The sequence below is a fragment of the Coccinella septempunctata genome, chromosome 5 (assembly GCF_907165205.1).
Source record: "Coccinella septempunctata chromosome 5, icCocSept1.1, whole genome shotgun sequence".
Lineage (NCBI taxonomy): Eukaryota > Metazoa > Arthropoda > Insecta > Coleoptera > Coccinellidae > Coccinella > Coccinella septempunctata.
In genome coordinates, this window is record NC_058193.1 from 21,429,738 (window position 1) to 21,447,279 (window position 17,542).

The 17,542-nt window shown below is 34.3% G+C and overlaps 2 protein-coding genes across 3 annotated transcripts in view; both read right to left on the bottom strand.

The window, feature by feature from the left end:
* Positions 1-5,770, bottom strand: part of LOC123312928 (formin-like protein) — an 88,597-nt gene extending 82,827 nt beyond the window's left edge. Inside the window, exon 1 of one of the 2 annotated variants that reach the window (XM_044897518.1) lies at positions 5,376-5,769. In XM_044897518.1, coding sequence (XP_044753453.1) covers positions 5,376-5,558 — 183 coding nt within the window. In that variant the 5' untranslated portion in view covers positions 5,559-5,769. Of the gene's footprint in view, positions 1-5,375 lie in introns of both variants that reach the window. The other variant, XM_044897520.1, reaches the window with a different exon arrangement.
* Positions 5,771-6,856: 1,086 nt separating this feature from the next.
* LOC123313922 (amino acid transporter AVT3B-like) lies at positions 6,857-15,369 on the bottom strand. Its single transcript, XM_044899031.1, has 9 exons — positions 15,218-15,369; positions 14,880-15,144; positions 14,716-14,827; positions 11,045-11,213; positions 10,795-10,983; positions 10,055-10,296; positions 9,177-9,383; positions 8,231-8,423; positions 6,857-7,256 (listed from the first exon to the last, which is right to left on the bottom strand). The coding sequence occupies exons 2-9, from the start codon at positions 14,955-14,957 to the stop codon at positions 7,118-7,120; spliced, it is 1,329 nt and encodes a 442-aa protein (XP_044754966.1). The 5' UTR covers positions 14,958-15,144; positions 15,218-15,369; the 3' UTR covers positions 6,857-7,117.
* Positions 15,370-17,542: the final 2,173 nt, after the last annotated feature.

The window sequence follows — 17,542 nt, forward strand, 5'->3', positions numbered from 1 at the left end:
CACGTTTTTTTTGCATCTCGGATGGAGCAAACGTGACAAATGAAATTAGACAAGAGTGCAGTTTTCGCCAGAACGTGCGGAAAAGATTGCGAAAAGATTTAGACCAACGTGACATTCTTTCGGATACCACTACTAAGTTTATTGTTCTAATTATTGTGTCTGGAACTGAACAAACTCAATGACAGTATCCTTGAATTCTGCTCGTAAGATTATACTGTCGGGCAACCCCCGTACAATATTGGGACTAATGCTAGACGGTTTCGGAGTTATAGGCATCTGATTTTTTTTCAATATTTAAAATAATACCGAAACGTTCAAAGTAGAACACTAACAAGTTGTGAAGATGTCTCGTGCTCAAATTTTGCACAAAGCTTCAAAACTTTATTCTAAAGCCAAGTAGGCCTACCACATTCAAATCGAATCTGTAGATTTGGAAAATGTTTCTGCACCATTAATCGATTAGCAAAGATTTTTTGAAGTTAACTGAAAAAACATTTTCAAATGAGAGCCTAAAATGGGCCTAAAATTATTATGTAGTCAGATATTTTGAAAACAATTGGTAATCGATTTAATCTTGGTGGCATGACTTTGAGCTCTCAGATCTCGCAATTTGTCCCACAATTGGAGGACAAAAGTTTTTTTCTTTGGTAATAAATTAGCTTAAGGCTAGCCTGAAAATATGATGTAATCAGATTCTGGATAAACAATCGATATTATCGGTTTTGTGCGGCTAACGAAGGGTTGGGTTAACGGAACCCCCAACATCTCAAATAGTTGGAGTACCTCACTAGGGTATTAAATTAGCCTTAAATTAACCTGAAAGTATGGTGTGATCAGATTCTGGATAAATATTTTATTAGCTTGATGGTTAAGCTAGCAGTTTTAAAAACTCATTCGAGGTAAATCAGCAGTAGGTTCAAATGAGAGCCTAAAATGAGCCTAAAATTATGATATTTTCAGATATCTGCTGAATGTTCTATTAGCTTTTGGGTTCTGCTAGCTTAACGTTAAGCTAGGAGAGCCCCCAATCTCTTCAAAAATTGGGGAGCAAAAAATTTTAATTTGGGCTAATAAATTAGCCTAAAATTATGACCGCAAAAAAAATCCAAAATTGAAAAGTTTTTCTGCCAGCTTAATATTCCTTCTGGAGATGCAGCAAACTTGATTCTTCATGAAAAATGGTATTTTATTATTTTTGGAAGCACAAGACGTTTAGAAAAATCAAAGGATTGAAAAGCCTACAGGTTTTCCAATCAATCCAGAGGAATTCATACCACGGGACTTAAAAGGGGCGTAAAGGGGGAAAGACTAACAGAATGTGGGGTGTTGCCAGAACATTTGAACGATAAGTAGAAGTTACGAATATTACCTACAATAGTTTCCACTTTCGTCGAAAAGATCGCAGCACTTAACGAACGTCTTTTTTCAATTTCACCAGGATACGGATTGTTAGCAATGGGGAGACTTTTCAAGAAATTTTTTTATGTGGAAATACATAGAAGAGATAATTTCACCTCGGAAAGTTTATAACATGAATGAATATTTGTGCTTCAATGAAAAAAATTTTTATTTTTTTTTCCGTTTGACGAATAAGAAAATTTCTGACTTTCCGAGATGACATACTGATTGAATTGAATTATAATGAAAACCCCATAGAAATTAGAGGTTTCTGACGTAAATTATTCATTTTCTCTTTTTGAATTGACCACTAAAACGGTGTAGACCCCTCTTAAAACGTATCTCTTTCGCACAATTTCAAATTTTATTAGTTAAAATTCACCCTGTATTGATAGATCCTACTACAATTTGTACCATTGAATAGGTTATTCAACAAGCTTCAATGTGGCGTGTCACATGACATACCTACATAAAAAAAAATTTTGACGGCATTGAGGCCAATGACGTAATCTCGAGCGTAATCTCTTTTGTTTGAATGTCAAAAATTGGGTACCTAATTAGAATTGCAAATCGATGCGTTCCAGCATTTTCAACGAGCTGGTTTTTGAGAGAAAATTAATTTATTCCATATATATGCACCATTTTTGACTTAGGACATCTGTTTCCAGCCGCCCCTTCTTATATTGAAGTGTTAAATATGAAAAGAAGTTCCGTTAAAGTACTCTTCACATAATCAAATTCTAGTGGATCTTATAAATACATTTCTTAGAAGCGAGTTCTAAATTTATTTATTACGTTTGCGCATCCTTTATATATTCACGATCAAATAATCTCGGGATATTATGTAAAGTTCCGTGCACCTTATTATGCAAATATTATTGTGTAGAACGTAAACACATTTATCGTATTATTTACCATTCTTTTCTTTTTGTGGAGCAATGAACTGAAGATATTATGTTAAAAAAAATGTATTATGTCGATTCATGAGATTTTTGGAATGAAAGTTCCCCAAAAAGAAATATCTTGACAACACTCTTCAAATAATTTTATGCATAGAATGCTGTTAAACACCGTTTCCAAAGCCTAGCCTCAAAACACTGCAGAAATTTTTTTACGATATGATTTTTGTTCTCGTTTTTGTTATATACATATACCAACATAACTTTTTCGCTTAATTTAATTTCATAAACTGCAGTCCAAACGAAAAGCATGATAATCATGTACCGGGTCATGTACATACTGTACTGAAAAACATTACTCCATAAAAAACTGAAAAATTAATAGGTACTTTTGAAAATACCCCAGGAAATAACCTAAAAAATTCGTTGAAGGTGTTTTCGCATTCCCACAGGCACCTAACCTAACCTCACTTCGAAATCTTTGAGTTCCTACTATCTTCGAATTATTTTCATCATTGACTGATTACATAAATGGAATTATTTCAAGAATAACACCTGGTCGGGGCCAAACCAGAAATAACCCAGTCAGCTAGGTAGATTGCAGGAATTTAAGAGCAAAAAAATTGCAACAATCCTAGTCAGATATAACCAGAAAAATTAAACTTTCTTCGGAAACTTTCTCCGTATTTTATCAACCTGATTATAAAAGCAAATATACTAAACTGAGCAACATTATGACTAACGCTTATCAATATTGGAAATGATGTAGCATCTGTTGATCTATTTATAATTCCCTGATTTTCATTCAAATTCAGAACGTTATCAATTTTGCATAAGCAAAACTGAGATACGTTCCATTCCAACTTGTTCTATTCTAGTTCAATTTGTTCTAGAATTTGCTACATCAAACATCCTTATCCAGTTATTTAAATATGTATAATAATGACCACTCGCATAATAGAAGTAGGTATATAAGATAAATACTTCGTCTGATCGATATGAAACAATAATACTATATATTTAGTTGGTCCCATATCTTGAATATTTGCGTCTTATTGAATAATGCAATAATTGTATACATACTCAGACGAATTATCTATTATACCATATAATTTTTTCAAAGCTATACAATTGAGGGGTATCATCTCGGGTAGGTATCATAAATTCAGTTTGAGAATAATTCTCAAACTCGAATATTATTATAGGCATGAAGTTCTTAAATTTCTAGCTTTTCATTTCCAAAATAGACCATTTTTCGGAAATGGAAAGTTTGGAAAAGAGTGAAGGTGAATATTTCATAACTCTAGAACGTCTATTCTTATGGTTCATAGTATATAACAATCAAATCGAGAATCAGATGTACCTCTACTCAATAGCTAATTTCGAGGCTATTTCTTCCTGGATATAACTCAATTTTTCAACATTTATAACATTATTCCATGCTTCCTGTTGATTGGTTTCATAATTCCCTTCAACTATTTTCTAATGAACATTGCTTCTAATCATGAAAAAAAGTAGTCCGTAAAATTGGACATCCGAATCGATTTTTCGCAACTCAACACACAATCATTGGAGTGGTTTAACCGAGGGTATAACTTTCTCAGGTGTGTCGAATCGAACTGCGAAATCTGAATTTGAAATACGTACTTATGTCATCATGCAAATATGTATTTGAATACCCAAGTTTATGAGTTATAAAGAATCTCATATCAACAGGGTGGCCCGAAAAATGACGTTCAAGGGAGAATTTTAGGGGATAGTGATATTCTCGAATTTGTAACTCAATATGGATTTGTGTTCTTTCTCCTATACTTAATTCCATTATATCAGATGAAGCCTCGGATCAAGCCCATCTCAAAAATTACCAACTAACAATAATTTTGGACATCAGATGAAATTTGACTAAGGTTTAAGACCGATGGTTTACGATTTTATGACGTCTAATCAATCAAACAAAATACCGAGCAAAATACTCACAGGCGAGCTCACAAGGTAATAAAATAGAAATTGACAGCAGACGGCGATTTAATAAAGACCTATATTCTTTCTTACTAAAAGAACATAAAACTCCCGAGAGAAACACCTGACCCCCTAAAAATCTAGGATAATTCAAAAATTTATTTTGAATATATTCATTTAATTATTCAACGTAATATGCTGAGCTGATCAGAAACTGAGACTAAAACTGAACAAAAAACTACTAGGAAGAGCTCGGTAGAGCTTATTGAAACGATCCACAACGACAACAAAAATCGAGACAAATATTGTAACCGATTGTAACACAGTCTGTTAAGTTGTTTTTTCTTCATGTTTAATTTTTACTCAACGCCAAAATATATTCCAGAGCTAGCAGGATCGTTGGCTGAAAGAAGAAAGGTCGATTTCTTTTCGTTTATTTGAAACTCCAATAACTGCAGTCTTGAAACGTGAAATGAAAATTTCAGGGTTATTTACTGAGAAATAAAATAATGACACTGGTTTTATTCTGAATATAAAATAGAATGAAACCTGTGTGTCATAATATTATTTTTTCGTACTTATTCTACACGCTGATGGAGAACTTAATCAATTTTATTTCAGGGCTCTTTACTTCTGAAATCTATTCGAAAAGTTTCTCTGGAAATAATGAAATAAATAACATTGGACAAAAAAGGATAGTTTGATCGAACAAGAGAATTTTCCACATGGACGTATCCAAGAAGAGAAGAACATTTCCATACATTTCCGCAGGAATTATTTCATGATAATAAGAGAAAAATTTAATTCGAATTGCCACCAAATTCACCCAGCAGAATGCACTAGTCCAAAAAATCTGTAGCTGTTAAGGATGTTTTGAAACAAATGACATATTTGCTAATATTACGTTAATTTCCTTGGTTTGATCGTTCTTCGCTTCTTCTCAACCCTTTGACAATTGGCATAGATATTTTTGTATTTATTTCGCAGGATAGGTAAGTACCTAAATGATATTGTTGTATTTTGATATCGAAAGTCCCTCTCTCAATAATTGAAACATTAAAACCGATGAATAGGCACTCATGGAATTTAAAGGGCTCAAAAGAACAAAAACCCACTCACCAAAACTTTGGTGAATCTTTTTTCCAGCTCGTGTGGATCCGGCATCGGTTGTTTCTGTTTGGGTCTTATCGTACTTTGCCTCACACTAGCCTGCCGACCATGTAATTTCGATGAAATAACACTTTCGGGCCTTTCTGTCTCTTCCGAAGAGGATTCTTTCAAATAAGATAAATTCAAACCCATGTTTGTGGCGGCTATAGCTCCAATTTTGGTACACAGATTTCGACTTGATATACGAACAATAAAACACAACAAAATCACATAATGAACGGTCTAAATTTATTTACAAACATCAACAGGTTCAGAAAAAATCCACCGAAGTACGTATCACATCACATAATAAACTTTGCTCGTCAAACTAACTTGAAGTTTCATAAAGTTGCTCGGTTGTTGATAGTGAGGTTGGTCGGGTGCTGCGGCGCAGATGCAGAGCAACAAGCGACGAATTCATTGAAGTTTTCGGACATGAGTTGCCATCTGTCGATTCGCTGTGAAAAGTGCCTACAGAATAATAGGGATCTCTAATACTAGTACAGAATGTGACTGCTAGAGTTACCTAACCTAACTCTCTAATCTTTGGTTACAGCATTGAACTAAAGAAAGTTTAGTTCAATGGGTTACAGAGCTTTCGAGTTCGTTGCATCCTCTGGTGTTCCCCAGGGGCCCATACTTGGTCCACTGTCTTACACAATTTTCATGAATAATATTTGTATGTATGAGGTCTGCTTTATTTTCCCTATGTGAATAATTGCAGGCTGTTTCGTCGAATTATGTCCACCCAGTCCGCCGCGGACTGCCGGGATCTCCAAAGGGACGTCGATGGGTTGAATCGTTGGGGCAGTGATAACCACAGATTACAGAGATTACAGATTACAGAGATTCTCTGTAATCTGTGGTGATAACTTGCTTCCCGCTTCCCTGAATATCTCTAAGTAAGTGTATGGAGTATGACCAGAGACAACTATAATCGATTTCAAGCGAATAACCCGTAATAACCGCGGTTATTGCTGGTTTTCCCCTTGGTTATGGCCCTTCACAACTTCTAACCTCACTTCAAAAACCAGAAGTTTAACCAAAGAGGAATCTTTGGTTTAACCCAGCTCTCGAGTATGGTTATATCCGGTTATCTGCGGTCCAAAATGATGACGTTGAAGTGAAGGGCCAGTTCATGACGTCACGATATTATAACCAACAATGACCAGAAGCGCTTGAATGCAGTTGGTTATTGTTGGTAATTACCAATGATGACCAGGTTATTCGCTTGAAATCGATTCTTGTCTCTGAGTTGTCTGTGTCTCTGTCTTTTACATATACCTATTTGATTTTAGTATAAGTTACTTGTTTAATGGTGTATGAATTAAATAAATAAATAAATTTTGATATGCTTTGAAATGCGTCTAAGCTCTCTAGATAAAGTTTCGATGCCGAATGTTACACGAAAATGGCACTGCTGAGGAGTGAGGAACAAATAAAAGCATGGATATTGTGCATTATTTATTTTCAGACTGTTGAATTTCAGATGAATGATTTTTCGCTATATCTTCATTATATATTTTGCAGATCATAAATATGCGAATATATCTAATTTTAATTTTCTATATTCGTTTCGGTATTCGATTCCGTTCTTGAAAAGTATCACAAATAATTTTGCCAATTTGTTCAGACGAATGTGAAATTCGTACAATCAAAATTGCTTCCTTTCCTCACTAAAAATTAAGAGAATTAAGAATAAATCTCTCTAGTTAGACAGAATAGCATGGCTTCACTAGGGAACTGCCGCCGAATATAGAAATAAGAGCACTATAAGTGGCTGCCAATCCTCCTACAATTCCAACCATTATAAGCTCCCACAGGTAAACTCTTTCGTGAGTGGAAATGAATCTGAAACGATTTAAAGTTAGGTTGGATGCAAAATTTGAAGGTATATCCCTTTCATTCGATAGATGAGATATGAGACTCAGTAATGAGTATTCAACAATTAAAACCCGAGAAAATAAGACTGTATATGTCAATTAACAAAAATAACACCAAATTTGCTCACGAAATATACAGGTCTCTCAAAACGAAAGAGAAATTCAGAAAAAATTGATAATACACGTTATAATATGACAATCGACTAAAAGCTGCCATGAATTGGACAGCCCATGAACCGGACGCTACAGTTTTCTACTACACTCGATAGTAATTTACAATGGTTTACGTAAATCCCATTTTCGCAACAATGCGCGAGCCACATGGTCAGCCATTTTCCAAGAGATCTCGATCGATGTTGCGAAAATGGGATTTACGTAAAGGATGCTAAATGACTATCGAATGTAGTAGAAAACTGTAGCGTCCGGTTCATGGGCTGTCCAATTCAAAGGAACACTCCCCTACAAATGCTGCTAGTCTACGAAATACAGGGTGTGAAACTGTTTTTACGGAAATTGAAAAATCGCTATAATTATAATAATTTTGGCAGTAGCAACACAAGAATTGGGATCCGGGTTCTTATGGTGAATTATCGAAGAATGTAATTCAGTAGAATGTAGCTCATAGATGGCGATCCCTCTGTAGCAAATTACATAAACAAAATATGTTGTGACATCTGTAAAATTGGGACGATGCTAATAAAACACTTCTTTTTTGGAAGTGCATTTCTGCTCAATATCATAAAACCCAGCCTTTTTCGAATTATAGTTGAAATCAAGTATTTTGATGCTACTTTTGGGTTGGTTGACACAGTCGAATATCACGAAAAATAAAAATTTTTAGTTCTGAGTGGGAAGTAAACACACGATCTCGTTACTACGAACATGAGCGTCAAAAAGGTTTTAAAATCTTAATCTTCATTATAATTATTCCCAAATTTTTACCTATTTTCCCATTCATCACTCTTTTGATCACATAACTTCATGTACAAATAGGGAGGAAAAATGAACGTCAGCATTGCTATAGTAGATCCTCCGATGAGCGAAAGAATTTTGCTGAATTTTGGAATAGTCTCTCCAACGAAAATTAATCCTAGGATGATTACAGTCCTCGTCACACATCGCCTCCAATTGAATTCTGAAATCGAAAATAATGAGCTGGATGGAAATTCTAGAAAAATTCTGCTGATTATCTTTGCATAGCGATGGAGTTATTGAAAAAATAAATTGAAAATGTAAAGCAAGGATTCAAGAAGGTTGGAACGTACAACAGAGTACAGGCATTGTATGTATTATGTTATACAATAACATAATACAATAAAAAATAATTTTATATTTCTATGTTCGATAGTTTGTTTTTATAACGCCCGTTAAAAAAAATTGTCGCCAAGTGAGCTATGGAATTTTGAACGTTGATACTCTGTATTTGAGCATAACACATAGCTTCTAATAATATAAGTACATAATATTCTGCGTTTCTTTTACATTTGATGAAAATGTGAAGTAAGCTTTATGGATTGTTGTGAGAATATATTGGGAACTTTTTTAGCAAATTTTCTTTTCGAATATTAGAGGTTGAAGCGACTTTCACATATTCTCACTGTGCGAATAATGTTGTAGTACAAGCTAAGGGCCTGAGGGCCATGTTCCTGTTAGGTTTCTTCAGAGTTCCCGAGAAAGGACCAATCTAATATGTAGACGAAGATCACGTGAATGCCATCTACCAATGAGATTGTTCCCTTCTTAGTTCTCAGGAACTCTATACCAGAATCTTTCTTGTACATTCTTTCCAAATAAATATTTCATTATTTCAGAGAGAAAAACAGACGGAAGATCTTATGAATGTAAGTCCCTACGTAATGATGCAATAATATTATTCGTGTTAGCTTACTCTTTGGTATGTCGAAGGCCTGCTCCATGTCTTGACAAACTGGATTTATGAGTATTAAGAATGCAAATATCAGATGAATACCCATCAATATATTCCCTACCTCCACGTAGAGAGATTTTCCAAGGGATACAGCTATGTTGTCGGCTACTTGGTCACCAAATATTAAATAACCTCCAATGGCAATTGGAAAATAAAGGATAATGATTGCTGAAAAAAAAACCATAATAAGATAGTATGATTTCTTTAATACTTTACACTTCATGTTTGCGACAACACAAATTGAAATAATTTTTTCTTCATTTTCATATGGTTACGAACCAAGATACGCCCCTGCATTTTTTTGAATTCGTGACCTACCTTAAATCTCCACGAATTGAACAATGACCAGTGAGAAAGAAAACTAAAACGAAAAAGTGATATAAACATGCTCGCTCAACTGTATGAAAAGCGTTTGAATTAAATTCAAATCTTTACATTCTTTACGATACTTATAAGTATCTATATTATTTACATGAAAAAAGTGACGTTTACGGTACAATCTCTAAACGGAAGCATCATTTTCTTAAAGCAATGAAGAAAAAACATGTGTCTTAGTATCAGTGGGGAAATCTATCTGTCCAAAATCACAAAATGAACAAATTTTGGTTTATGTTTTTCCCTCAGATGTTTATTGATAAAAAAAAACTCGTGAGAAGAATCGAAACCAGAAGTACGAAATTATGAATTCACCAAAAGGAAGGCAAAAAGTTATCGAACAGAAAAGATGATATGATGTTGGTTAGAAGTATAATTTTGTATAGGGAAAATTACGTTTTATTCCTCACTTAAAGACAGAAATTTCTTTCTTGAAATACTAATATAAGTTCTGTTCATCTTACCTATGAAAGCACAAACGACACTGATTCCAAATTTGCTCTTGTCCTTCATATCGTTCTGTATAGTCGGAAATGTGGATGCTCCACCGAAAGCGAACAGTAGCGCTCCAAAACCTAGGAAGAATTCTTCGAAACCGAATTGGGTGTGCTGAACTCTTTTCAAATCCGTAGCGTCACTGATCATTTGTGTAAAGAATAAAATACAGGCTCCTGATGTTGTCACAACTGCTCCAATACCTACAAAACTTCACAATCTAGGATAAGAAAAAGAAAACGAATGGATAAAGTATCTAATCAAGTATTTAGAAGGGATGACCACAAAGAATTTTGATTTATCGGTACGTCAAGTGATGAAATCAATTCTTTTAAAATTCTTTTCCAATGAATTTTTTTAACTTTTCCTATTTAAATGTTCAATTATTTCTCGAGTTTTTTATTTGATACATAACTTTTTACAATGGCTAGATATGCGTTTTTGAAAAAAAATATCGAATAATATTTAAGTATAAAACAAACACTAATCAAATTATTTCATGTGAATGTTTTTATAAATTTGCACAAGGACACCTATTTAATGTCCTTACCTGGTCTACTTTCGAAAGAAGTATTTATTCTTATTTCAATACCTGTACTGCAACATTCAATTGGATACATCTTTAATTTTCTTCACGATTTTTGGTGAAATTTATGTAAACCTTTGTGTGTGAAATTTGAGTGCATTCTTGTTGTATTGTATAATTTACCTAAAATGTTTTGGTGATCCGAACCACATGAGAGGAGTTACGAATGCAGCCATGAATAAAAAGTATGTGCAGGAAGTTATGGTAGGCAAGAAATCTCCAAAAATTTCCTGGAAGATTTGTGCCGCCAGAAGTAAATTCACCGTTCCTGCTCCGAACAAAGTTATTCTTATAGCTGTGGTCACAATTGAACTGAAAATAATATTCATCAAAAAATACGACACTCGTTTTATAACGATAACGATATATGTACCTCGCTAAAGGTCCCATTGCTACGTTTGCTATAGCCGGATAAGGGTTCCTCACATGTGCTCTATACTCCGGATATCTCTCCTCAACAATTTCCCAACATTTTCCTAGCTTCACGCCGCTGTATGCGGCATTGAAGGCAAGAATTGGAAGGAGAATCAGACCCACCCATCCTGAAAAAATTTGAATCGGAAATTTTCACGACGATAATAATTATTTTCCTAACAAGTGCGGAAAGTGGCACTTGCCCGCACGAAACTGCCTTTGCTCGAACGATGCGAAGCATTTGCGTGCATTGGGTTGTCAGAAAAATAGTGCTATAAATGAGGATTTTTCAATTGAATTATTTTTGCTGTGACGTTGAATCTATTATCGTCCATAACGCCAATGTATGTTTTTCCAGATTTCGGTGCTTAAAATATGTCGGAATAGGTATGGATCACCCTGATATTATCACTGTATGTTAACTAAAATGTTTTCGTCAAAAATTATGAGAATAATGTCTGTAGGAACTCGTCAACAAATAGAGAATTTATGCAATTTTTGCTCATTTATGCCATAACGCATACCATATGGAGAGACGACATAGGGTTTTGCAGCAAAAGGCAAGATCCCAACTCAGATTTAAATCGTATTTTTATTTGTTTGTTATTTGTAATGTGGACGGACATACCTACCTCTAACATGAACAAACATTTAGAGCCAATGTCTCTATGTTTTGCGGTTTTTTTGCCCTCCTTAATTCACTTCAATTTGTTTGAATTTTAATCTTAGTTTGAGTTAGGCAGAGTTTACCAACGTTTTTGTTCATTTAATCATAGCCATCGAAATGTATCATTTTAACTCGGGCAAAGAAAATATAAAGATAGCTATATATAACTCATGAAAAAAAAATAAAAAATTTTTTCATTGACGGTTGACGGTAATATGTATAAAATTTGACCCAAATCCAATGACACTTGACACTCTCAAAGTTCATTTTTAATATGTCTCATACCTTTCCATATTTTGTTTATTGATCAGAAACATCTGAAATTTTCGAAAATGGAAAAAGCTTTTTCCGATCTTTCTGTGTTTCTGAAGAACCACACATTTCATGGTTTTTATGAGTTGTGTTCTAGTTTGTAAACATGAATAAATAATGCAAGTCCATGCAGCTTAGAAACAACAAGCATATTATTATATTCACCTCACCAATAAAGGATCAGCTTTTTCTTTAAAAGATCATTTATAGCTTAATAATAATTTCAGTATTTATATACAGTACGCGTCAAAATTATGGAACAAATTCATTTTCTCAGAAGAAAAATTTTTGGCAACAAAATCCTGAAACAAGTCAATTTTTGTTTCATTTTTACCAAATTTTTATGGATTTTTGAAGGATTTTTGGTTCTTTCTGTGCCTCCCATCAACCCTCCAAATTGTTTTTTAATAGGGAAAGTGGGACATGTGGTACTTTTTTGGTAAGGTCTTTGTATCTTCTTTACAGGCGTGCTGAAATTTTCAAGAAATTTTGTTTTTTTATTAGTTAGTTCAAAGAGGTTTTCAGTATGTATACTTTGTTGTCCTGGCTCATTTACGACGATGGTACCTGATGAAATTTGTCACCTAATGAAAATTGCATTGTCAAAAATCTTTCTTTGACAATTCAAAGAAAGATTTTTGAAACATTTTATCGAAAAGTTTCAACTTCAGTAGAAACGTACTAATAACATACCTACTTAAGATCATAGCGCAGTGTTTCACACATTCTAATTTTTCACGTGAGTGGGTTGAAAGTTGTGCATGAACAAAACTGTAATGGTCGACTTTCATTCGGTGACAAATTTCATCAGATACCATCGTCTCAAATAAATGGGCCATGGCAAAAAGCACATACTGAAAAACTCTTTGATCTAACTAAATTAAAAAAAAAAAAATTCTTGAAAATTTCTGCACGCCTGTAAAGAAGATACAAAGACCTTGCCAAAAAAGTACCACATGACTCACATTCCTTACTTAAAAAATTTGAGGGTTGATGGGGATGGCACAGGGTGCAACAAAAATGCATACAAATTTGGTAAAAGTGAAACAAAAATTGACAAGTTTCAGGATTTTATCGCCAAATGTTTTTCTTCTGAGAAAATGAATTTGATCCATAATTTTGACGTGCACAGGGCCGCCGCCAGACTTTTTGCCGCCCCGGCAAAAAAAATTTCGCCGCCCCCGCAAAATGATATTTTGCCACCTTGCTGTGATTATATTGAGTTCAAGTACATCATTCTTTATGGAATAACGTGTAGAGCATGTTCAAAATGTAGATATTCAGAGATAATAATTGGATATGCCTTAGTAAATGTTGAAATAAAAAAAAAAGATAAGAAAAAAGGAATATAAAAGAGTGGGTTATATATTCACTAACTACGCCGGCGCCGGTTTCATACAGTAAAATACATACAGTGAAACGTTTGAAAAATACAGATATATAGAACAGACCTTCAATATGATTCAATTTGAAATTCTAAACTCCCCAGAAAAAGAGATATGAAAATGAGGTATAAAAATCTTCAACAGTCTCAATTCGTATAAACATGATATACTATTGTAAAAGCTTGATAGGTACTCTTGCTTCTCAAGTATTTTAAATCCCTCCCAGAAATCAACATTTCGAATTTGGATTGGCTAACAGAATATAAAAATTATTTCTGAATTATCCTGAAAGTTGTCCCAAATCCCAAAAACTATACAGTCCGTGACGTTTATCAAAAAGACCGACTGGCAAGAGAACAAAAGCTCAAGAAAAGGGACAGTGCACTGTCCCTTTTCACTCATGAGTGACCGCTGCGGTGTAGATATTTGCAGGCTGACTTTGATACTTATTTATGAGTAGAATATGCGGCATCTTTGATCGTTTTCCATCTGGCGGTATTCCCCTTGTTTCTGGTTTAAATGCGTTTTTATACTTTGAGAACATATCTGAATTGTTTGGTGGTCAAGCGCAAAAAGCCGCCTTTTCGATTTCACTCCAATAATTAATAATGTTCGTCTTTTCGATTTTGAAGAAAAAAAAATTTTTTGCGAAAAAATTTGTATCGTTTCATCAACTGATTTGCCGCCCTCAGAATGTGCTGCCCCGGCAGGGTGCCCGGTTTGCCGGTCCTGATGGCGACCCTGGACGCGCACTGTATATAAATACTGAAATTATTATTAAGCTATAAAGGATCTATTTAAGAAAAAGCTTATCCATTATTATTGGTGAGGTGAATATAATATGCTTGTTGTTGCTAAGCTGCATGGACTTGCATTATTTATTCAATCTTTTGACCCATAAAAACTATGAAATACGGGGTTCTTCAGAAAGATCGGAAATTTTTTTCCATTTTCGAAAATTTCAGATGTTTCTGATCAATAAACAAGATATGGAAAGATTGGAAAGGTATGAGACGGAATACCAATGAACTTTGAAAGTCTCAAGTGTCATTGGATTTGGGTCAAATTCAATACATATAAAACCGTCAACCGATAGGTCTTGTATAGAATCTTGTTGAGTGAACAATTAGAATTAATGTTATAGGGGGAATTAAATGATTAATATTCCTACGAGAATCGCATAATTATCAAATTTCAATGAAATAGGTAGAGTTCGCTTATTAACACTGTCAACAATTTCCGGTTCAATAGATAAACCTAACCTACCTGTGTTAACCAAAGCTTTGGGTAAGGCTAATACCCCACATCCTGCCATTTCACCAACAATAAAGATGAAAGTTCCCACCACCGTAAGCCCATTTTTAGCCAAGCTTATTTTCTACTTGAAAATACAGAGTTAGGAAAGAAAATCATTTCAAAATGATACTCACTCTTAACCTCTCAGCTTTCGAAATACTACTCTCTTCGTCTATTTCTAATTCATTTTTTATCGCACCGTAACCGCTCATTTCTTTTATCGTTATCTGGTTACTGTTTTTACCGATTCTTCACACATTAAGGACACTTCTTCTGGTAATTTGCATCTCTCAATAATGCGATTGAGTGGCAGCAGAAGATTATTTAGTTCAGATTCGTGAAACACGTGTTGAAATTTTATCGACCTCTTATCTCTCAATTATTTTCCATGTTTATTTTCTAGAAAACGAATGACTTACTAATATAGGTTATTACTGGGGGGACTCTAAATATGTTATTTTGTTTAACTTACTGATTAATCGTTTGCGCATTCTTGTTCTGAATATTTTTAGGTGACGCTTACTTCGTAAGCGATGAATATGGATTAAGCTGATATTGGTGTAGAATCGAATTATTTCACTCAATTAACACCTAACATCAACATGTTTATCATGTGAGATACAAATTGTGAAATCTGATAAGAAACCACAAACCGAATGTAGAACTGTTTCCTCGAAGCATTGGGTGTACGATATAAGTTTGGTGGAATAGGACTTCCCTAAATAGAATTTTGACTTTCAATTGTGATTTTCGTGAATTGCCCCCTATCTCCCCGTATATTCAGAGTAGCATCACCGTATTTTTTTTGCCATTTCGCCCGATAGAATGTCCACTAAATTTAATTTCTGTCAGTTTTCTAGTTTCTAAGAAAAAATAAAGTTGCTTTTCTGGTGCCATCTTGAGGAGGATATATCCACAGATTACAGATTGTAATTTTGGAGCAGCCCCTTCTTAGATATATCCACACAGATTACAGATTGTAATCTGTGGATATATCTAAGAAATATACAATTTTGTGTGGAAGACCCACACCAATTTTGACAAAAAAGAATCCATTTAATCTTTTCTCAACTATTCATTCACACACCCTGAATAGAATATTTTTTACTCAATCGTAATCAACCGGTTTTTTATAAATGTTTAGATTAGTAAGAACATTTCAGGTACCTTTCATAGTACATTAAATTTTACTGTGTCCACTTGCGTCACGTAAGGTATGGGACATTACAGCAAAGGATCTTAAAAAACTTAACAAACCAATTACAATTTATAATTATAGATGAACACCGATTGTTACTATAGGTCTGTCATTGCTTGATTGCTGGATCAAATTATATGAATGGATTTTAAACTGAACTGTCCAAGTGATAAGTGGGAGGAAAAGGAGATACATTTGAACGAAAATTGGATAAAGAAAGAGTGTAACATGAATTTAAATCTGAACTGGGAATATTGGTGGATCAGGTATTGGACTCGACGGTTTGTCTGTTCTGCTACCATGAAATATCTCTGCAGAAATTGCTGGCAAAAACAAAATCAGCATTGTAATGTTTAGGTATAAACTCTAATAACTGTTTGAAAAGAAACATCTAGTCCGATATTTTGGAGATGAAATTCGAGATATTACCGTACCTATACATTCTAGTTGAGCTTAGTTATATACCTAAACTCTAAACTCGCATTTTGTTGAATCCTGATAACCGGAATCAAAAAAGTTCGAAAACCAAAAGCTAAAGTAAATGGAAGCTGTAGGCTGAGAATATTTTTTGCCTTGTTCGATAAAAAACCACTGAATACTGAATGTTTCTCTTTAAAGAACATCATAAAAGATATCATCTATCTTTCCCAAAACCCAAAACGCATTCATTAATTCTTTTTGTTGGTATTTTCTTATTGCAAAAAAGTGAATATTGAAAATTCCCCTAAGCATAGCACCAAAAATTAAAAAAAACTAGAATACTCAATTTTGAAAAACTGTATCAGAGAATGTTCCAATATGAGCAACCTACGTTTTCCCCCTCGGCGGAGTTGAGCATAAGTATATTGAGGCTAAAATGTGTCCCCTCTTTAGGGGTGGGGTGTTTTCCATTGGCGTAGCCTGGGGGGGGTTACTTGCCCCCCTCCACCAAGCGTCAAGAAGCTAACTGATTTTGTTATAGTTAAACCTTAAAAAATGCCTCCGGAACTACATTCATCAAGCATGCAGTTATGTGTGCCCACCCCATAATATCATACTGGGTGCGCGGTGCGCCAATGGTGTTTTCGCCGTATTTCGTATGCCCAAGCACTTCGATAGAAATCACTGTTATCCTTCATAGGTTATTTTAGAAGATAGTTATACAAATTTTTTGTTATGTCGAATATTTTTCATTAGTCTAAAAAATTGGACAAGTTTTGAGTAAATATATAACGGTAACAGTAAGTCCGAAATACATACTTGGTCCCATTTGACTAAGAAATTTAATGCTCTACAACATTAATATCTAGCATTCTTTCGAAATTTTCAGTCCTACCAGGAGATATGATCGGAAAACCCCGAAAACAACTATTTACGGGGGCACATTTTAGCCCCCTCCTACTTATGCGCAACTCGGTTGAGGGGGAAAACCTAGAATATTCATATTTCGACATATCTGAAGCCATTCTGCAATAAACTATTTGGTTGCAATTTTTTCATAATTGAATGCTTATTCTACTGGGCTATTAAGCCCGTTTGCAACAGCCGAGAATTCTCTGGAGAATCCTCTACAAAATTCTCGCAAGAAAACGACAGAGATTATTTTGTACGCAACTGAAC